This window comes from Orcinus orca, chromosome 19 (assembly GCF_937001465.1).
Source record: "Orcinus orca chromosome 19, mOrcOrc1.1, whole genome shotgun sequence".
Lineage (NCBI taxonomy): Eukaryota > Metazoa > Chordata > Mammalia > Artiodactyla > Delphinidae > Orcinus > Orcinus orca.
Window position 1 is genome coordinate 27,744,381 of NC_064577.1, and position 21,204 is coordinate 27,765,584.

A 21,204-nucleotide genomic window follows, 5' to 3' on the forward strand; every position below is an offset into this window, starting at 1 on the left:
CAGGCTCTTGGGGAGGTCGTGCCCAGTCTGTCTGCAGGGGCAGGTGAGGCGAGCCCCAGGTGGAGGAGGGCGCCCCGGCCCCGCTGGGCCCCCAGCCCCATCCGAGGAAGCAGCCCAGACCTCTCAGCCTGAGTCTGCTGACCTCTGCCCGGAGAGAAGGAGTGGAGATGGAGCAGATCCCTGCTTCGAAGGGCTACTGAAGGGACCCGATCAGTTAGTGGGTGTAAAGCATGTGGCCAGCGCCCGGTGCTCCCTAAGTTGCCACAAGCCCTGCTTGGCAAGGAGGAAGCCCCAGCTGGCCAGGTGCCCATTGGACAGAGTTGGGGACAACAGAAAGGGCCCCTGGCACTGCCCCCAGCAGTGACTCCCAGAACAAGCCACTTCAATTTCCTCCTTCAGTTGCCACCGTCAGCATGCGGCCGCCTCCCCGGAGAGGTGGGAGACCAGACACCGAGGAGGTGCTGTCCCTGGGAGGCCCGGCGGCTCCCGAGTGCTGCGCCAAGCTTCAGTGCTGCTCCTGCCTGCGCATGTGCAGGAGCCTCCTGTGTGCGCCCTGCGCCGTCGGTCCTTGCCCCGCGTCCACAGCCCAGCCGCGTCCATAGCCCAGCCGCGTCCGTAGCCCAGCCGCGTCCGTAGCCCAGCCGCGTCCGTAGCCCAGCCGTTCTCTTGGGACGCGCGTGAGGAAGTAGAGGAGACGCTCTTAATATTTTACACGGAGGCACGGATTTCCGTGTGTTGACGTTAGGTGGTTCCGCTCCTAGACTCCCCAGAGAGTCCCAAGTGTGTGTCCTTAGGCCGGGGGAGGGGCTAGACCCAGAACTACAGGGCTCCCCCAACTCGGGGGGCAGTCCTCAGGAGGAAAGGCCAGGCGGGGAGGCCCGCCGGCAGGATTTGAGGGGAGCCGAGCTTGGGAAGAGGAAGCCCCCTTCACTCAGTCTGAGCCCTGAGTCACGGTCAGCTGGACAGTGACGCTGCGCCCTGCCCCCTGCCCCCGGGGGGGAGGGGCTGCACCCTATCGAGTCACTGCCTCTCCCTCCGGCTCCTCTCGCCCTGGCCTCGCCCCTCGGCTGGCTCACTCTCTGTCTCCCGGGGTCTCGGGGCGAGGGGCGCTCGGGCTGTTGCCCACTCCCCCGCCCCAGTGCAGGAGCCCCTCGCGATGCAGCTGCAGCCTCGGCGTTCCCAGAATGCCAGTCGGTCAGTGCTGCCCCCAGCTTGGGTCCTGGGTTCGTGCTCTGGTGCTCTGGTTTCTCATCGCAAAGTGACAAACCAGAACTAATGGAAGTCACTGCCACGAGGGAGAGGCCCGAGCCCTGACGCGGGGGCGGGGAGGCGGCGGCCGCAGGAGCTGCCCTGGAACGCTCCCTTCTCGGCGCTGTCAGAGCAGGAGGCCGTGTGAGCAGAGCTCCTGGCTTCCTCTGGACGGGAGGTCCTCCCTGTAACGCCCTCCCCGCACCCAGACACACGGGGACCCGCAGTGTTAATTAGCAGCCGGAAAATAATAGCCCGTTGGCCGCTGGCCGGTGACACCAAGGTGGCCGGTGACACCCAGGTGGCCGTGGGAGGTGGCTCTTCAGGCTCCTCTTCCCTCCCCCCTCCAACTCCTCCTTCCCTAACCCTAACCTCTGCCCCTGCCCTCGTGCTCCCAGCGCCCGAGGAAAGTTCTGGAGGGGAACTGCTAACAAAAGGGCCTCCGCATTTGGGTTTCCCAGACGGGGCCTCCCCGGGGATGGGCTGCACCAAGGGTAATCGAATGAGACCAGATGCCCAGCTTGGGGAGCCCCACCCCTGCCCCCCGGCCTTGGAATCCCAGGGCCCTGCGCACGAGATGAGGCTTGCAGGAGGTCAGGAGGCCGGAGTTGGCTGTGAGGCATGAAACAGGGGAGCCAGGGCAGGGGCTCAGGGGTGGGGACGGGCTGTGGTTTGGAGAGATTGAAACGGCACCAACCCAAGTCGAGATTACTCCTTGGAGGTCCTTCCTTGGTGGATGGGGACCCATGATAGAGTCAGTGGGTTTTCCTGTTTGGGGGGAGATTGAGGGTGAGGCTGTCCAGGGTAGCTGGGAGGAAATATGGCTGTTAACCAGTCTCTAATCTATACAAAAGGTTTATCCAGGTTTTTGTTACCTTCTTTTTAATTAGGATTAACTTACAGGGAAGTGCACATCCCTAAGTGTACACCTCAATACGTGTGTGTGTGTGTGTGTGAATGACACCATCCCAGTCAAAGTGTATTCCTGACCCCCCAGGAGGCTCCGTCCCACTTGATTCTCTCCCAAAGGTAGTTCCTATTCGGACCTCTGTCACTACAGATGAGTTTCTCTGACTTTGCATCTTACGTCAGTTAAACCACACAGTCTCTGCTGTGTCATCTGGCTTGTTTCCTCCACCGTGACATCTGTGAGATTCTCCCACATCACTGGCTGTCGCCGCAGTTGACTTTTCATAACTGCGTCATATTCCATCGTGTGGCTCCAATCCCTGTTATCTATCCGATCTCTTGTTGGTGGACATTTCGCTTGTTTCTGGTGTTTGGCTATTACCGCAGTGTTAGGCTGCTGTGAACATTCTTGCATGTATCTTGTGGGGGACATGAGCCCTCCTTTCTGCCAGGTGAACATGCAGGAGTGGGGTTGCTGGCTCTTGGGGTATATGCACAGTGGTTTGCAACTTGTGACGGGGGTCCTGGGCTTTAGCAGAGGGGCCTCAGGCCTGCGAGGGGGTGGCCAGGACAAAGCTTGGCATTTACGTCCACCCCTCAGTCAGAGGCTCTCTGTACATCAGCGCTCTGCTAAGCGAGTCTGAAGAAAAGGTTAAGCTGCTATAAACAGTTTGAGAAAGTCTGTTGACACTAATCAGGGTTTCCCCAACTTCAATGAGATACAGATCTCTTGGGATATCTCTTGGTGCAGTTCTGATTCACTGGGTCCAGGGTGGGGCTTGAGAAGGTGAACTTCGCTTTGAATAGCGAGGCTCTAAACCCCCATCCTTGGCTTCTTCCCCTTGGCCTGGGGCTACAGGGCCTCCAGTGAGGGGCATGGGCTGGGGGCCAGCTAGTGGCAGCTTCTTCCACCGTCTCACCAGGCCAGCCTCCTGGCACAGTCCATGGGACAGGCCCAGTGGCCCTGGCCCGGGAGCCCCAGCGCCTGCCACCCAGGAGGACTTCCGCAGGGGGGTGTGGTCAGGTCCACTGGGCCTTCCCAGTTACCTGGAGGAGGAGGGCTTACCACCCATGCTGCTGAGTCGGGGGTCGGGGAGCAAGTTCCTGGCAGTACCTAAGACATATTTATCCCAGGTGGAGGCGAAAGCCACACTTCGTCACATCCACCCTGAGCCATCTCTCCTGTCCTCCTCTGGGCTGTCCCCACTGCTTTGGCCATTTGTCCGTGAGGCTCAGAAACCCGTCGGTCCAGGTGACCAGCTGAGCAGGTCAGGCCAGGGGTCCGCAGGCCGGCCCAAGCCCTCACGGGCCGAGCGGCTGCGTGGGCTCAGCAGACACCCTCTCCCCTGTGAGGCTCTGCCCACCCCCGTCCAAGACGACCCCGGGCCTCGGGACTGCAGACCCCAGCCTCTGTGTTCAGGGGTGTCTCCTGGTGTGCGCATGCCCCTGCCTGAGTCTTGTCTCCCCCTTAGCCCAGAAGGGCCCCAGTGTTCCCCCGACTCTGCTCATCACCCTGCCCTGACAGCCCAGACTGGAGCACTGGGGGTTCTGGGCTGGGAACGACCCGGGGCACGTGGGCAGCAGGGCGAGGCTGTCAGCTCGGGAGCCTGACTTAGAGCCAGGTCCAGCCCTGGCTGGCGGCCACCAGTCCTGCTGCCATCTGGCGTCCATCTGGCTGAATCGAGATTGGAAGGCAAGGAGTGGGGGGGCTGTGGGCCTCCTGACGGGTAGCGGCTCCTTCTGTAGGACCCTGATTGCTCGGCGGGCCTGAGACGGCATTTCCTCCCCCCTTCAGAATTCTGGGCTTTGCTGCCACAATTGGCATCTAGGGGTCGCCGTCCCTTTCAAGATGTGATGAGAGGGACACCCCAGGTGCATCTCCTGACGTCTCCCCCCTCCCCCAGCGCAGAGTTGGCCTCTGGTTGAGGATGTACCCCAATACCTGGAACAAGGCTCCGTGGGGCACATCCGCCAGGGCATCCCTTCCCCGCCCTGCGACAGGCCCCACTCAGCTTCTGAGACACCCCGCCCAGCCCCGTGTCCTCCAGGAGGCCTTGGATGCTCTGATCCCACGGACATCCATCTTGTCTCCCTCAGTCACACGGAGCACTGCCCACAGACCTCACTGTCTGGGGATGATTCCTGCCTTGTGTCTTGAGCAGCTCAGAGTATCCATCAGACAATGCCTGGTCCGCACCTGCATCCAGGTGTGTAAGCCCCGGACCTGGGGGCCAGGCTTGAGCCGTTCCTCCTTCCACCACTCATCTCGTATCCTCCCCCACCCACACCTGAGCTCCTCTGCCCCCCACTCCTCGCCCAGCCCTAGGGCAGGGCGCTTCCCGACACCCCTGCCACCCATGGGACCAAGTGCTGACCCCAGGCCTCTCCCTCCTCAGTCGCTGCTGTTCCTGGGGCTGGTGGCCGCCGTCGGGCTGGGCCTGAACCTCGTCTTCCTCGCGGCTTACCTGGTGTGTGTGTGCTGCTCCCTGCAGAGCAGTGCGGTGCAGACCAAGCATCGCCACCCCTGCTGCATCACCTGGACGGCCGTGGCGGCTGGGCTCGTCTGCTGGTGAGTGTCCCTCTGCGCCGGGCCCGGCGTGCGCGCTCGGGCGGGGGCTGGCGGGGGTCTCCGTGTGAGGCTGCAAGGCGGACACAGCGGAAGAAAAGTGGGCCTGACCATCTGGGTCTTGCCTCACCCTCCACTTCCCGCACCACCCCACCACCGGCAAACCCCAAGTGGCTCCTCAGCTGTCTGGCCATGTTCTCCTGCCTGAGCTCCGGGTACCTGGATGGGAGGGCCTGTCTCCAGGGTGAAAGCTGTGCCTTTTCTCGCCCAACAGTGGGAATCAGATGCCCTGGGTGGCGAGGGGAGGCTCCCGTGCATCCCTGGCCCCTGCCCCGGGGGGGGCCTCTCCAGCCTGGCAGCGAGCTCCCTGAGCAGTTGACCGGCGACATCGCTGCTCTCTGCGTCCTGTCCCCTCCCAGCGGCCGCCCGGGGTCTGCGATCAAAGTCTGACTCCAGTCCAGATCAATGCCATCTTCTCACAAGATCAATAGCTCTTAGCACCATCAGCTGGGTCTTCTTCGCTTCGGATGGTGAAGTGAGGCTTTCTAACTGTGTGTCAGAGCCACGCTGCCCAGGCAGTGTACACACACACGCGGGCCTTGTGTTCACCAGTTGTATTTTTCTTGTCTTTGTATCTACAGAGGTTTTTCCAAAAGCCTCAGCTCCTCCTGAAACGCTCCGGGGGGTGGTCCTGCCCAAGGGGTGGAATGCCTCATGGCTAATTGTCCATTGTATCCAAGAACCCACAGCACTGTCTTGGCAGCGGGACAAGAGGCAGATGGGGCTCATCCCTAGCGGCTCACCTCATCCCCCGGGCTTTCCTCTCCATTAGATCACGTTCAAGGTCCCGTCCTGCCTGCAGTGTCAGGGCATCTAAGCCAAAAGATAGGCAAGGACTCAAAGCAGCTTTGCAGGGGTGACAAAGCAGCAAACACGTGGAAGGGAACCAGGGCTGGGTGAGACACGCGGCCGGGGCTTAAATCATAAACTTAAAGGAGAGAGGTTGAGCCATGGTCGCAAGTTCAAAGACAAACATGACTCCCAGCAGAAAGGAGCCTCCTGCAAAGTACCTGGTATTAAACAGCCTCCTCCTGAGAGCAAGGTGTGCAGGGCGGGCAGGGAGAGACAGGATGGAGACGGCCAAAGAGACCAGCAGTGCTTGCTACGCGGGCAGCCCTCTCTCCTATGAACTCAGATTTTTCTGCAAAAAATACTGCAAGTGACAGAAGAATACTTTGGAACAGTAAGAATGACTTGGGAGGGTCAATTCCAATAAGTAATCATTACCTGCCGCTTAAAGAAAACTCAAAATGGGAGTGTATGTGGCACAGCTCCTCCTTCAGAATTCTCCAGGTCGCCTGGGACGGGCACGAGGGAGCCGGCGATCAGAAAAACAGCCACCAGTTCTGCCTTCTTGTAGCTCTCGGTCTGTTGGGAGAGACAGAGGATCATGTGCTTGTTTGATCTGAGTACTTACGAATTAAAGGGTAATTTTGGAGACAAGGCATAGGCGTGAAGTTGGATGGCCCACTCGAGTTGGGTGTGAACTGGGTGACAAGGGCACCGAGACCAACAGGATGAGAAGGCGTGAACTAGGCAAAGGTGGGAGCAAGCTGGGAGGAGATACTTCCATGCAGAGGGAATCGGAGTGTGTGCAAAGACCCTGTGGTGGTGGGGGGGGGGAGCAAAGCTTTTTTTTTTAAATTTATGTTATCGAAGTATAGTTGATTTTCAATGTTGTATTAATTTCTGCCGTACAACAAAGTGATTCAGTTATTCTTTTTCCTATTCTTTTCCATTATGGTTTATCCCAGGACATTGAATAGAGTTCCCTGTGCTACACAGTTGGACCTTGTTGTTTACCCATTCTGTATATAATACTTTGCATCTGCTAACCCCAAGCCCCCAGTCCATCCCTCCCCCACCCCGCCTCCCCCTTGGCAACCACAAGTCTGTTCTTTGTGAGTCTATTTCTGTTTCGTAGATAAGTTCATTTGTGTCATATTTTAGATTACTCTACATATTAGCGATATCGTATGGCATTTGTCTTTCTCTGTCTGACTTATCTTCACTTAGTATGATCATCTCTAGGTCCATCCATGTTGCTGCAGGTGGCATTATTTCGTTCTTTTTTATGGCTGAGTAATATTCCATTGTGTACATGGACCACATCTTCTTTATCCATTCGTCTGTCGATGGACATTTAGGTTGTTTCCATGTCTTGACTATTGTGACTAGTGCAGCTATGAGCATAGGGGTGCGTGTATCTTTTTGAATTATAGTTTCGTCGGGGTATATGCCCAGGAGTGGGATGCACAAAATTTTTAAGGCACTGAGAGAAGCCAGTGTGGCTGGAGCAGAGGGGCGGGCGAGGGGGCTGGGGTAGGGGTGCAGCAGGGTGGGGGATAGGCAGTAAGTGCGGTGGAGGCCCACAGTTACCTTCACTGGAGTTGTGCTCAGATTGGAGCCCAGCTGGAGCGAGTTGAGGGAGAGAAGCGGGGGGGGGGGGCAACAAAAGCAGAAGGAGAAGGGATACGAGGTGAGGCTGGGGGGATTAGGAGGCGGGGGTCTTGCTGAGCTCTGACAGCAAGGATCCCGGAGAAGAGGGGAGATTCAATCCGTAGAAGAAAGAATGAACAAGGCAAAAGGGATATGAGGAGAAGTCCCAGTGCACCTCTCTTTGGGAGTGATTTAACATTTGATTAAGAGAGCGGTGCTGTTACACCAGAGAGGGGCAACACCACAGACTTGTCTCAGAAGACTGGGTGCAATTACACAGCCCCTACTGAACCATCATCTCCGATAAATCCATAGACCATGAGAAGACGCAAAAGTAGAATTCTCCGTTGTTGAAAAGAGGGAAAGGGAGAGTTAAAAGGATGGGGGAGCATTGGCTTGAGGCCGAGTCCCCAGAAAACACTGGCTCATGACACACAGAACTAGCAGAGAAAGTTAGAAACACAAGGAGCAAACGAAAGGTATTTTTCAGAGCAGACTGAAATTTAAAAGATGAAGTGACTAAAGAGAAGCTCATAGAAATACAATACATTTAACGTATGAATATTTCTGCATTTGACCAAGGTCCTCCCAGTATCCCTGCGGATGCTGTATTTACGGATTGTGTGGTGGTGCGGTTAAGTGGATTCAAACCTGGTTGAACAATTCTGGTTGAATGCAAAGAATACTGATTTACTCATGGGTTCACCAAACTGTAGCTGGTGCGTGCATGCGTGCGTGCGTCAGACACGTGAAGCAGATAGGAACCTTGTTTTAAAATGCACATTCTCAGACCATACTGGTAACAAATGGGTGCGGTGTGCCCCCCGCCCCCGCCCCCCCCCCACCTATGCTTTTAACAGGTGATTCTGTCCTGTGGTCCATGGACCGCTTTCTGAGAAACACTGAATTGGGGGTCAAGGGCACCCTGGAAGGAGGTTTCTAGAACAGTCTCCCGGGGGATTCCATCCCAGGTTCTGCCCTGTTTAAAGAAAAAGGGTAAAAGTGTTTGCACATGTGTCTTCATCTTTCCCCCGCAAAATCAGCGTTTTGGATGAAAACTCAAGGAGGCTGTTTAATGAATCTTGAGAGGACCCCCAGGGGTATGAGTCAGAGAAAGTATGATCAGTGACAGAGGCGAGACTTCGAATGATTTGTTCAGGCTGGAATGTTGGACTAAAACCAACTAGATGAAATTTCACAGGGATGGATTTAAAGTTCCTCTTTTATTTAAAACAAAACAAAAAGCAATACGGCACTAGAGGAAGAAGGAACGCCTGGGCTTAGCGGCAGTTCCTGGGGAGAAATCCAGGGATATTCATGGACCACAAGGTCAGTGACAGGGAGGGAGGACCCCAGGGCATTAGCCCCCTGTGCTCGGAGCTGGAGGGACCAGCTGGGCTTGGGTGCTTCACGCAGAGGCCACGTTTAAGGGTGACATGACATGAGTAGAGAGAGTTGAACCAGAGGGTGACGTAGACCGGGGCCTGGAGGACACATCTGACTCGTAGAGCAGAGAAAGGGTGACGCGGAGCCCCATTCAGATGTCTGACAGGGTGCCTTGCAGAATCGGAAGCTTATTCCAGTCTGGCCCCGAGGACAGCCAGGAGCCAGCAGGTACGTGATTTAAGGTGGTAGGCTTCAGCTCAACCTAACTCAAACTAAGAAGGGACTTTCTAGAAGCCCAAACATTTCAGCAGGACAGATGCCTCGTGTGTGGTGTGGGGAAGTGGAGGTGAAAGGATAGAGAATGGAGGGGGCATCCCCAACCCTTGGAGGGTTTGGGACAGGTGAGTGTGATTTCATGAGACCTCAGTGGTCCCCAAGCCCACGTGTGTCAGAGTCACCTGGGGAGCTGGCAAAGGTACGAGTTCCTGAGCCCCTCCCAGACCTACTGTAGCATCAAAACCCCTAGGGCCCGGCCAGCAATCTTCCACCCTTCAGAGCCCCGGGACTGGAGAACAGGAGTATTTTCTTGTTGGCTGAATGAAATGTGCTGCAGAGCTAGTTGGCCAGGCCAGAGACCGCTGCCCCAGAACCTTCCTCCCTCCCCCGGCCAGCCCATCTGCCAGAACTCTAGACCACCCCCTCTCCCCTACCCCCAGGAAAGAGTTCCTCAGCTAAAGTCAAAAACGCGCTCTCATGGATGTTTAAAGGCACTTTCATCGTAATTGCCAAAACCTAGAAGCAACTGAGAAGCCCTTCAGTAGGTGAATGGCTAAATTGTGTTCATCCAAACAATGGAATATTATTCAGCGCTTAAAAAAAGAAAAATGAGCTATCAAGCCATGAAAAAACATGGAGGAATCTTAAATACATATTACTAAGTGAAAGAAGCCCGTCAGGAAAGGCTACGTACTGTAGGATTCCAACCATATGACATTCTGGAAAAGGCAAAACTATGGAGACAGTAAAAAGATCAGTGGTTGGCAGGGGTTAGGGATGAGGGAGGGATGGACGGGCAGAGCACAGAGGACTTTAAGGGCAGTGATATTACTCTGTATGAAACTATAATGGCGGATACATTTGTCCAAACCCATAAGATTGTGCTACGACACCAAGAGTGACCCTAATGTAAACTGTGGACTTTGGGTGATAATGACGTGTCCACGTAGGTTCATCAGTTGTAACAATCGTCCCATTCTGGTGGGGGTTGTTGACGGCTGGGGAGGCTGTCTGGGCGTCTGAGGCGCCACAGGGTATATGGGAAATTGCTGTACTTTCCATTCAGTTTCGTTGTGAAGTCTAAACGGCGCTAAAAAATAGTATACTAACAAAATTTCTCCTCTGGGTGTCACCTCTAACTTTGGGGTCTTGCCTCTAGTGCTGCGGTGGGCGTTGGTTTCTATGGAAACAGCGAGGCCAACGACGGGGTGTACCAGCTGATCTACTCCCTGGACAATGCCAACCACACCTTCTCTGGGATCGATGTGCTGGTAAGGTCGCGGGCAGCCGGTGAGGTCAGCGTGGTGGGAATGAGAGCCCCAGTCAGAGCCCAGCCAGCTCGGCTCCAAGGGGGCCGGACTCCCCTTGGGGCTGCCAGTTGGTCCCGCCAGGAGCCAACCGGCGATTTCTGCTCCCCAGGCTGGGGGGCGGGGGGCACAGGGGGCAGGGGTAGGAGTGAGGACCGAAGGAGAAAGGCTGTGGGGTCCTGGGGGCCAGGACGGCTGTGGGCTCAGAGCCCGTCCATCTTCAGCAGAGCTGAACACTGTGCCATTTGTTCAAGAGGCCCCTGAATGTGGACAGTCGGCCCCGCGGTGTTTTCTGTGTTCACTTTCAGTGCTGGGTGTAGAGTATGGTGGGTGGCATCCAGGAGATGTCAACACTCTTCAAAAACAAGTGAAGAGCCCCAAACCCTGCAAGGTGTCCTCCGGGCTCTGGTTTCCAGGCGCCGTGACTCCAGCTGGGGGCTAAGGGTGAAGGATGTGCTGGGCTGGCCAGAGGAGAGGAAGGAGTTTTCGCCCAAGGAAGAGGTCCACTTGCTGAGCCTCAAGGGCGGGGAGAGTCAGGGTCTTCAAAAAAAGGTAGCCCATGGCCCCCAGCGCTTGTCACTTTCTCTCTGGAAGCACTGGCTCTTTCCAGCTGATTTCCCAGCAGCCCCTGGCGCCCTGGGAGCCAGGCTCCGGGGCAGTTTTCAGAAATGCCAGTCCTGTCCGCCATCACCTCTGGGCCAGTTCCCCAGTAGAGGGGTGACCTCAGCAAATGAGCAGTTGTGTCAGGCGGCCTCAGCCGTGCAAGCCAGCCCCGACCGGAGCCTGTGGACCTCACTTCCTCCTGGTGCGGCTTCAGGAGGATTCGACCTCAGTGCCCCTCCTCTCCCTTAAGCTCCTCTCAGGCCTTAATCCCCCAGCCCGGCTCCTCCCAGGAGGGACTCCCTTAAAGAGACAGCTGTGCTGCTCCTCGGGGGTACGGCTGGGTGCTGGGTGCCGTGGCTCTGGCCGCAGAGAGGGTCCTTCGGGGGAGCCGAGGGTCACACACCAGAGCAGGGGCCCAGCTCTCCTGCTGAGCTCATCCAACCACCCCCTGTGTCCACTGGGACCCATCCCTGGGGACTGAGAGCTGCCTGGACACTGGGGTGAGGATGGGGCGGCTGGGATGGGGGAGCTGAGGGGCCGAACGCCGCCTGACCAGCACTGGGTGGGGCCTGGGGGGAGCTCACTCCCTGGGGACCCCCGCCTTCCCCTCTGCCCTGGTGGGGAAGGGGCTCCACCCACCAGCACAGAACCACTGGAGGAAGAGCCAACCCCTGAAGGAGAATCCCTTCCCCGGGAAGCCCCAGAGCCATGACCTTCACTGGCTGACTTGTGACCATTGTAAGGAATGACCCGTGGCTCCCCAGGGCTGAGGAAGAAAATCCCAGAGCCGCCCTGATGGGAAGATTCAAGCTTTTCATGTCCTTATCCGCCGTAGATGAGCTGGGCCCGAGCCCCCCAGGTTGGGCCCATCCACCCCAGCTGAGCGCTCCCCAGGGTCAGGGGTGGACGTTGTGCATCAGACCCCAGGTCTCTAAATGCCCCCGTGTTCCTGAAGGGAAGGGTTCCGTGTGTCTCTGGCGGTCAGCCCCTCATCCTCTCGCCACCATTTCTGAAAAGTGAAGGCAGGCGTCCCAGGCTCTGGTGATGGTCCAGCTGGCCAGGAGCTGCTTGGGTCCTGATGGCCACCTCCTGTGTTGACCTGCGTCCTTGGCTGGGCCTGTGGGCCTGGTTTGGGCCTCGGGTGGGCACCCAACACTCCCAGTCCCAAGGGCTCCAGGGGAGGCAGCAGATCTTAGAGGGCTCCCCAGATTGGAGGGGGGTGAAGGCCAAATATCACATAAATGACGTTAGATGAGATAATGCCCATAAAAGGGCCTGGTAATCTACAAAAAACGCTCCACATTGGGAGGGGGGACCCTATGCTAATGGTGCCGTTATTATAATTACTGTAATTGTGTGTGTTACCGTAATCACCACGAAAGAGAGAGGAGGCTTGGACTGGGGGGCGGCGGCACTCAGGAGACAAGTCAGGCGACTAAGACCTGGGCCAGAGCGAGGTGGGCCCTCCCAGGCTCCCCTTCCCAGACCAGAAGCCGCAGGCCTGCGCCCTTCCTCCCTGAGGGAGCCCTGGGCCTCGGTGGGCGGCGGGAGGGTCCTGGATCAGCTGCACCCTCTGATTTGGGGGGTCACAAAGGGTCCTTTGGGAGGGCCAGGTGGGTCCTTTCTCTGGATCCAGCGCCCCCGATCTGGGCCCAGTGACTCACTCAGGGCACCTTGCACACCTCTCACCCACTGGGGTCTCGGCTTAAAACCAGGGCCTTGGGCTCTACAGCCCCTGGGAGCTCAGCTGGCTCGAGTTTGAGCCACATGTTCTGGTGGCCACTGAGGCTCCTCTGGGTTCTCCTTTGCATTGGCATCAGGCCTGTGGGCAGCCCTGGGGAAGGAACTGGGCACAGAGAGGTCGTGTTGCTGCTGCAGGGTAGGGAGCTAGTTTGTGTTAGAGCGAGTACTGGAACCCAGGGGTCTGGTCTTAGCCTTTCCCTTCAAGGCTCTGAGATGGGGGCCCCGCCCCCGGCCTGCCAAGCCTCCACCCTTCATCTCCTGGTCCTTCATCCCCTGCCTGTCTAGAAAACCTCATCAACTCCCTCTCTAGGAGGGAGCTTCCTCCGTCTCAGAGATTTTCAAACTTGCGCTTGCAACAGAATCCCCTGGAGGGCTTGATAAACACAGATGGCGGGGGCCCACCCCAGACTTTCCAATTCTGTAGGTCTGGGACCAGACTGAGAATCTGCATTTATAACGAGTTCCCAGCTGATAACAGGTCCAGGGGCCACAGCTGGAGAACCACGGCTCCATCCTCTGGGGCAACAGCTTCCTCTACCACCTGCTAGCTTGCCCCTAACCCCACCCCAGCCTGGGGAGCTGAGCCGGCCCTCCCGATTCCCCGTGGGAGTGCCGGATCCACCTCTGAGTGTGCCCATCGCCATCTCCCTGTGGGCAGCTCTGTGCTGAACCTCCAAGGACTGGAGGTGCAGTGGGGAAGCCGGGGGTGTAAGTAGGTCAACACTGTGATTCTAATTTTTTCTATTTTGTTTCGTTTCCTATGGGAAGACATCAGGAGGAAAGAGAGGGCCTGGCTTTCGGGGTTTTTTTCCAAGGAGGAATTTAAGAAATAGAGAAGTTAAACATATAGAGCTATGGAAGGGGGAAAAAAGTCATCTTACAGGAAAAGTTTACAGAGCACTTTTTTTTGGCTGTGTTGGGTCTTTGTTTCTGCGTTAGGGCTTTCTCTAGTTGTGGCGAGCGGGGGCCACTCTTCATAGAGGTGCGCTGGCCTCTCACTATCGCGGCCTCTCTTGTTGCAGAGCACAGGCTCCAGACGCGCAGGCTCAGTAGTTGTGGCTCACGGGCCCAGTTGCTCCGCGGCATGTGGGATCTTCCCGGACCGGGGCACGAACCCGCGTCCCCTGCATGGGCAGACGGACTCCCAACCACTGCGCCACCAGGGAAGCCCCCTACAGAGCATTTTTAATGGCCCTGTGATCTACAGTGTGCTGGGTATCATATAGGAATATGAAAATATCACACAGTACAGGTCTTGCTCCCAATGTTAACATTTATTGAGTGCCTTTGGATCAGTGGCTGCAAAGCACTTGTCCGTTGATCTTATTGAATTGAAAAGGAACGTTTATTAGGGTGAGGTTTAGTTATTGAATTCATTTGTACATGCCCAGCATCTCTGCACTTTGGTATCTCTTAGTCCTTAGCCAGCTTGTGAGAACCAGCTACAAGCCGGGAAAAGGAACAAGCCGCTGACACTGAAAAACATAAAATGCAACAAAGGGGGCCATTCTCTTTTCTGGAACCAGGAACTCCTAGCCTAGCGCAGATGTGAAAGGCCACAAAGTTGCTGTCAAGTCCCCCCTAATGCGGAGAAACAGCGTTTGCTGCCAGGAGTGGGGTCTGATCACCTCTCTGCAGAGCTCTCCCCATTGGACACTCCTAAACCTTCTTCGGGGTCTTTTTTTTTTTTTTTTTGGCAGTACCACAAGGCTTGTGGAATCTTAGTTCCCCGACCAGGGATTGAACCCACGGCCCTCGGCAGTAAAAGCGCAGAGTCCTAACCACTGGACTGCCAGGGAACTCCCATTCTAGGTCATTTTTCTCTTCCTTCCAGACCAGGGGGAGCTGACGTCTGCCTGGAGGAATAGCGCACACTCCCCGCTTCCAACCAGTTGTGCTTGTTGGTATAGCATGACAGTTTCAGAGCAACGAAGCCCTTCTTCCCCTCGTGCTGACACCTAGGCTCAGAACGGGCTTGGCAGGGAGGTGCTTGGGGTTCCCAGGCTGGGTCTCCAGCCCCTGCCGGGACCCTGCATCTGGGCTATCGAGAGGCACCTTTCTAATTCTTGTGGTCCTTGTTTGCAGGCCCAGGAGAGTCACTTCCACTGACCTTCCCTCTCTACCTCTGAGCAGAAAGATGCTTCCTTCAGGCTCTGCTCAGCTCCAGGCAGGACAAACGTGGCGGAGGGGGGGGGGGGGCGGGTGGACAAGCACAGAGAAGGCGCCGATTTCCTCCTCCTGTCACGTGTCCCGGCCGCTCGGAGGCAGGATCCCGTCTGCCTGTATTATTTCAAAGTTCCATTGTTCTGCCCTCACTCGGGGGGGTTCAGGATGCTGTGGGCTGTCCTTTGCTCTACAACAAAGCCTTTCTCTTGTGAGACGCTGAGAAAGCCTATTGTGGGAACAAAAGGTCAGGTAGCAACAGAGGGACTCTTCAGTTTAAACGTTTTATTCCTCACCCCCCAAAAGAATTCATCACCCAAGGTGTTTAAACTTTGAAGAGAATCTTCAAGGAAGAAAAATGGCTTCTCTTGTTTGTTCCCCCATCGGGGTCTGTCTTTCTAGGAAAGCACTGTGTCTTGGAGCCCAGGTCCTGGTTAGGGCCAGATCGAGCCTGTCCCCTGGGTGGAGGGACCCATGGGCTGGGCGGGTAGTGGGAGCCTCTGTTGTCCATCCTCCATCTGGACCACAGCCTCGTGACTCTTCAGGGCTGGGGGTGGCGCCCGTGGGGCACTCATTCAAGGCCAAGCTCTTCTCCTCCAGAGTTTGAGGCAGAGGGTTTACCTCTCTGGCTTCCTCCTACCCGAGGCCAGACTCAGAAGCCCCGCCCCTCCCCAGGTGTCTGGAACCACCCAGAAGATGAAGGTCGACCTCGAGCAGCACCTGGCCCGGCTCAGTGAGATCTTTGCCACCCGGGGCGATTACCTCCAGACGCTGAAGTTCATGCAGCAGATGGCGGGCAACATCATCGTGCAGTTGGCAGGGGTGCCCGTGTGGACAGAGGTCACCGAGGAGCTGACCGAACTGGTCAACCAGACTGGCTATGTGGAGTACTACCGGTGAGGGGCCCCGGGGAGGGGTGATGGGGCTGCCCCAGCTTCCTTCATCCAAGCCAGCGTCTTGGGGCTTGGGCTGGGAAGTGGCACCAGAAGGTCTTAAGCCTTAATGACTGAAATCCCTAGGACATGAGAGCTGGTGGGGGCCGAGCGGTGGGCGTGTAGTACAGCCTGCTTGTACAGGCAGGCGCTGAGCCCCAGGGAGGGGCAGTGATGTGCCGAGATCTCAGCGCGGGAGGCTGGACCTGGCCTCCCACCCCGCACACAGCAAGGGGCTCCTCCGGGACCAGCATCCTCTGCGGCTGGCGCTGGGTGAAGTGCTGGTGGCTTATGGGTTCCTCACCTGCCCGGGTTTCTGGGACAGGGTTCCCTGCACCTGCATTCTCAGCCCCAGAGGTGCAGGGCGTCGGGGAGACGGCAGCCTCTTTGCCTCTCCCCAGGGGCAGCTGCTTAGCAAGCTCAGAGATGCCTCCAGCCTGAGTGATGTGGGCTGCGGGGCGCCACCCCACCTTTGCCTTGTCAGGTATGCAGGTTCATACCTGTGTCATCGAGCCTTTGGGGTTCCATTTACGTCTCCCCTGCCTCCCCATCACCCAAACCCCATCCCAGGTGAAGGCACTGGACACAGGCCAGCTGACCAGGGACCGGCTGCCCTCCCTCCACGCACAGGGTCTGGTGAAGGTCACTCTGGGGACAACCAAGAAAGGAGGAGGCAGCCCCGGCTTTGGGGGGCTCCCAGCCGAAGGGTGACACCCACTTATGGCGTACACGTCCTTGCGCACCCAGGGCAGGGCGCCTGGCAGGGAGGCAGTGCTGGGGAGCAATGGACACAGGAACCCTGAAGAGCAGGTGTCCGCTCTTTGGATGCCCCTCCCGCCGCCCCCCCCTCCGCCCCCCTTTGTTGCCTCCCCTTCAAGCCATTAGCGAAGGTCAGAGTCTTTACCACAACGCTGCACAGTTTACTCTGGGCTCATTTCCCCTTTATGAGAAAGCCTCATCCCAGGCTGAACTGACCCAGAGAAAATGCTTCTGGTGGCCTCTGGCCAGAGACCTCCCCATCCAGGGCTCTCCCTTCCCCGGGGTAGGAGATGGCCGGGCCCCGACCAGGGGGAGCTCATGAGGCCCCCCCGCCCTGGACAGCGCTCCTTGTTCCTCCCCTTCCGCCCATCCAGCCCCTGCCTTTCCAGATGTCACCAGTGCAGCTTCCCACCAGATTTTTTTTCGCTCACATGCAAAAGCACCTTTCTCCCAAGTGACCACAAAGAAACTGCCAACTCTAAGGACTGGTTGTGACTTGTGACCCAGTACAGGGGCATCTGATTAGTCCTGTGACGTGAGGGACAGTCACTGCCTGAGCCTCCTACATCTTTCTGTCATGGAAAGCTAGGTGTCCGTTTTGACCCTGCCGTTCTCTCTGAGTGGACCTGACCTGGGGCCATGTGCGCCGAAGGGCCTAATGCGGGCACTTGGAGAATGACTGTAGTGAAAGTCAGAATGTATGTATCAACCGGGACTTAAGATGATTTTATGGAAAACGGGGGTAAGCGCGGCGACCGCTGCACACTATCTATTTCAATGTGGGCGACTGAGAGCGTCCTCTGGAGCCCCCATCCCCAGCTTCCACCCCTGTTCAGGTCTAGTTCAAGGGTAGCACCTGTGGCTTCTGAACATTAGTGATGTTCTGTCCCTTCCCCTCATCTGCTGTTTGCTCCCGCCTCTTGCCTGAGCTGCCCTAAAACAAAAGCCTTATTTTATTCTTCATGACCTAACCAGCCTTAGGGGCTGGGTCTCCTTTGGACAGCCTCCACATCTTTGCTTTCCAAATGGTTCTAGAGCACAGCCATCCAGCTAAGCAAATTCTTTTTAGTACTTTTACACAAGGCCTGGCTAAGTATTGGAGGCAATTAAAAAGCCAAGCGATTCCTCTCCGGAGATTTACAAAGGGTGTAACAGCAATCGCATCAACACCGGATATGGGAGGAGCTGAGAGAGCAGGGGCCTGAGCTGCTCCTGCGAGAGCCAAGTTCTTGGTTAGAAACACATCCCCAGGTCATCACCAGGCTCCTCTGGGAAATGCATCTGCCTCGCAGAGCTGTTTCCAGGAACCCTTTACTACACAAGGAGGCGTGGATGCCTTGAAACACAGTCCTCGTGGAGAGTCGGTTAGAAGCAGTCCTAACTGATTTCCTGCTAATGTGCAGAGTAGAGGAGAGAGAGGTAACAAGAAACCTTTATGTTGGAAACATGAAACCAGGACTTTGAGAGGCGCCTGGTGGCTGGCTGTGTCTCTTGTAGGAAGGCTCCGAGACATGGAGAGTCTGGAATTCCTGGTCCAGGCTCTTCTCCCACGGGCCTCAGTTTAACAATCGTAGAACGAGGTTCTTTTTTTAAAAATTTATTTTTTGCTGCGTTGGGTCTTCGTTGCTGCGTGCGGGCTTTCTCTAATTGCGGCAAGAGGGGGCTACTCTTCCTTGCAGCGTGCGGGCTTCTCATTGCAGTGGCTTCTCTTGTTGCGGAGCACGGGCTCTAGGCCTGTGGGCTTCAGTAGCTGTGGCGCACGGACTCAGGAGTTGTGGCGCACGGGCTTAGTTGCTCCGCGGCATGTGGGATCTTCCCGCACCAGGGTTCGAACACGTGTCCCCTGCATTGGCAGGCGGATTCTTAACCACTGCGTCACCAGGGAAGCCCTGTAGAATGAGATTCTAATGCTAGATGTTCCTGAGGTTCTTTCAAGCTCCGACTCTGATTCTAGGAAGGACTGGCTCTTGGTGGCCTCGTCCTAGTGGTGGGCGGGGCGGGCTCTGCACTTCCCCAGAGCCGCTAGGTCCATTCCTGGGAGCTCCAGAGACTACAGTGGCTGCCCCGGCTCCGCTCCAGGCAGGGAATCGAGGATTTTGATTTGTCCCCTTTTTGAGGCGTTTAGCCTCCATTCGTAAAGGGGGAAGGAACCTGGTTTGGCTGCCAGGCGGCCTCCAGCGTGCTCTCCCCGACTTGGAGCTTCTTTGTCACTTTCTTCCAGCTCCACCCCACTCCCTCCCCACACTCCAAGCTCTTTCTTACCCTCCTTGTGGTATTAGTGAAGCAGAAAACATTTGCTGGAGAGAAGTCAACGAATTTGCTTGGCTTTTGCATCAAGAGACATAATGATCAGAAGACTTCCCTCTTCTGGGACTAGGAGAAGCCCCTTCTCTCTGCTCCCTGCCTTCTCCGTCCACCAGTCCCCAGCGCTCAGACTGGTCCCCCAGCGCAGGGCCGATGGAAGTGGCTGCTCAGCGAGGCTGGAGCTGAGGTGTGAGGGCACCTTGGGATCCTGTTTGGAAGGGAACGAACCAGGGTGCTTTGCTTGGGGTCTTGTCAGCGCCCTTGGACTTGGGTACCCTGGGCTCTGCAGCCCGTGCTTTGGAGAAGCAGAAAAGCAGGGATCCCGGAATCCCTCTGCCTTTCTTTGTTTCCCTTTTCATTTAGCGAGCACTTAATCCTCACAGAGTTCCGGCCTCCTTCACAGGTTTGCAAACTGAGGCTCAAGGGGGAGGGGGGGTGCAACTTGCCAAGTTCTCCAGCTTGTGTGACTGCCTTTCCCCATCACCTCAGCCCTGGGTGGGCAGCAAAAGGCCAGAGGAGTGAGGGGCTGGGAGGCCTGGAGGTTCTTGGTGCCTCGGGATGACCTGGCCTGGGTTCCCTTGCCCCACCCCGAGCTCCTGATGGTCTGGGGATGAACCCACGCATCCGAGAATCCCCTGGCCCTAAGCTCGGTGCCTGGCACAAAAGGTGGTTGAAATCAAAACCTAATCAAGGGCTTCCCTGGTGGCGCAGTGGTTGAGAGTCCGCTTGCCAATGCAGGGGACACGGGTTCGTGCCCCGGTCCGGGAAGATCCCACATGCCGCGGAGCGGCTGGGCCCGTGAGCCATGGCCGCTGAGCCTGCGCGTCCGGAGCCTGTGCTCCGCAACGGGAGAGGCCGCAACAGTGAGAGGCCCGCGTACCGCAGGAAAAAAAAAAAAAAACTAATCAAAAGGATATATGTATATGTATAACTGAATCATTTTGCTGTACACCTGAAACCAACACAACATTGTAAGTCAACTACGTACACTCCAGGACTTCCCTGGCAGTCCAGTGGTTAAGACTCCGCGCTTCCACTGCAGGGGGCGTGGGTTCGATCCCTGGTCGGGGAGCTAAGAGCCCACCTGTCGCCGGGTGTGGCCAAAAAAGAAAGAAAAAAACTATACTCCAATATAAAATTAAATTAAAAAAATAAAATTAGCCACAAGGATGTATTGTACAATGTAGCCAATATTTTATAATAACTATAAATGGAGTATCACCTTCAAAACTTGTGAGACACTATATTGTACACCTGAAACTTATGTAATCTTGTACAGCAACTATACTTCAATTTTTTAAAAAAGTTAAAAAAAAAAGGAAAACAAAAGTAAATGAAAGGAGAAATTTATTTCCTCCATTGCACCAGCCATGTTTCACACTCCTGGCCACACGTGGGTGGTGGCAGAGAGAGTGGACAGTGCAGAGGTGGTCCACTTGCATCACTGCAGAAAGTTCAGGGGACCGTGCTGGTTCAGACATTCAGCTGGGGCAGGGGACGGTGACTCCTTTGTCCGGGCAGAAGCGGGGTGCAGCTCCCAGAGCCCAGAGGAGCTGTCCACCATGCACGCTGGGTTCTTCCTGTCCGGGGCAGGGGCGCCCCCTGGTCTAGTTTGCTTAGCCACTGGCTGTGGGCGGTTTGAATCACGAAGGGTCCAGCGGGCCTGGGGCAGTGGTCCAGGCCTCCCTGGTGGACCCCAGGTGGGCAGTTCTGCCCTGCTTCCCTGACCATCCCTTCCGGTCTGCTCAGGTGGCTCTCCTACCTCCTGCTCTTCGTCCTGGACCTGGTCCTTTGCCTCCTCGCCTGCCTGGGACTGGCCAAGAGCTCCAGGTGCCTCCTGGCCTCGTGAGTAGCCCCGCCTCTGGGCCTGGGACAGGAGCTGGCCAGGGGTGTGGGGTGACAGTGCCACCAGCAGAGAGATGAGGGCCTGGCAGGGCTGGGAGGATGTGGGGGCAGCAGCCACTGGCTCACCATCTGGACACCAAGCCACACCAGGCTTTCTTCACGTGTCCCCTCCCTCCTGGGCCTGACTGTTGAGCAGCTGAGGCGTTAGAGACACTCACTTCCTCAGCTTGCGCCCTCACTGCCGTGTCTCTTCGGCTCAGGGACCTGTGCCCCAGGCATCGGTCCATATCCCTCCGCCAGCAGTCAGCGGGGCGATGTCAGGGCAGGGGCTGAGGCTGCCCTCAGGGCCACTGCAAGAGTCTGGGGGTCGGGGGGACAAGATCGTAGCCGAGAGGGAGGGCGTTGAAGGTTGGCGGGGTGACAGCCATCACGGGGTCCCCCGCCTGCCGGCCTCGGCCTGGATCCCACCGGCAGCTGCCTCTCTCCTAGGGTGCTGTGCTGTGGGGTGGTGGCCCTGCTTCTCAGCTGGACGTCCCTGGCTGCTGACACTGCTGCGGCGGTGGTGAGTTGGGTGGCCTGGGGGTGCTGGGTGGTCTGACCAGGTGGACCGTCTGTCCAGCGTCCCCGGGGTAGGGCCAGCTGCCAGTCTCAGTCCCTAACCTAG

The 21,204-nt window shown here is 57.0% G+C and overlaps 1 protein-coding gene across 3 annotated transcripts in view; it reads left to right on the top strand.

Annotated features, from left to right (window-relative positions):
- The window catches only part of TTYH2 (tweety family member 2), a 39,876-nt gene that overhangs the window by 2,961 nt on the left and 15,711 nt on the right, over window positions 1-21,204 (top strand). The window contains exons 1-6 of one of the 3 annotated variants that reach the window (XM_049701894.1): window positions 4,195-4,364; window positions 4,554-4,726; window positions 10,044-10,155; window positions 15,376-15,596; window positions 20,445-20,540; window positions 21,030-21,102. In XM_049701894.1, the coding sequence (XP_049557851.1) occupies window positions 4,293-4,364; window positions 4,554-4,726; window positions 10,044-10,155; window positions 15,376-15,596; window positions 20,445-20,540; window positions 21,030-21,102 (747 nt within the window). In that variant the 5' untranslated portion in view covers window positions 4,195-4,292. Of the gene's footprint in view, window positions 1-4,194; window positions 4,365-4,553; window positions 4,727-10,043; window positions 10,156-15,375; window positions 15,597-20,444; window positions 20,541-21,029; window positions 21,103-21,204 lie in introns of those variants that run through there. The other 2 variants (XM_049701893.1, XM_004275435.3) reach the window with 2 other exon arrangements.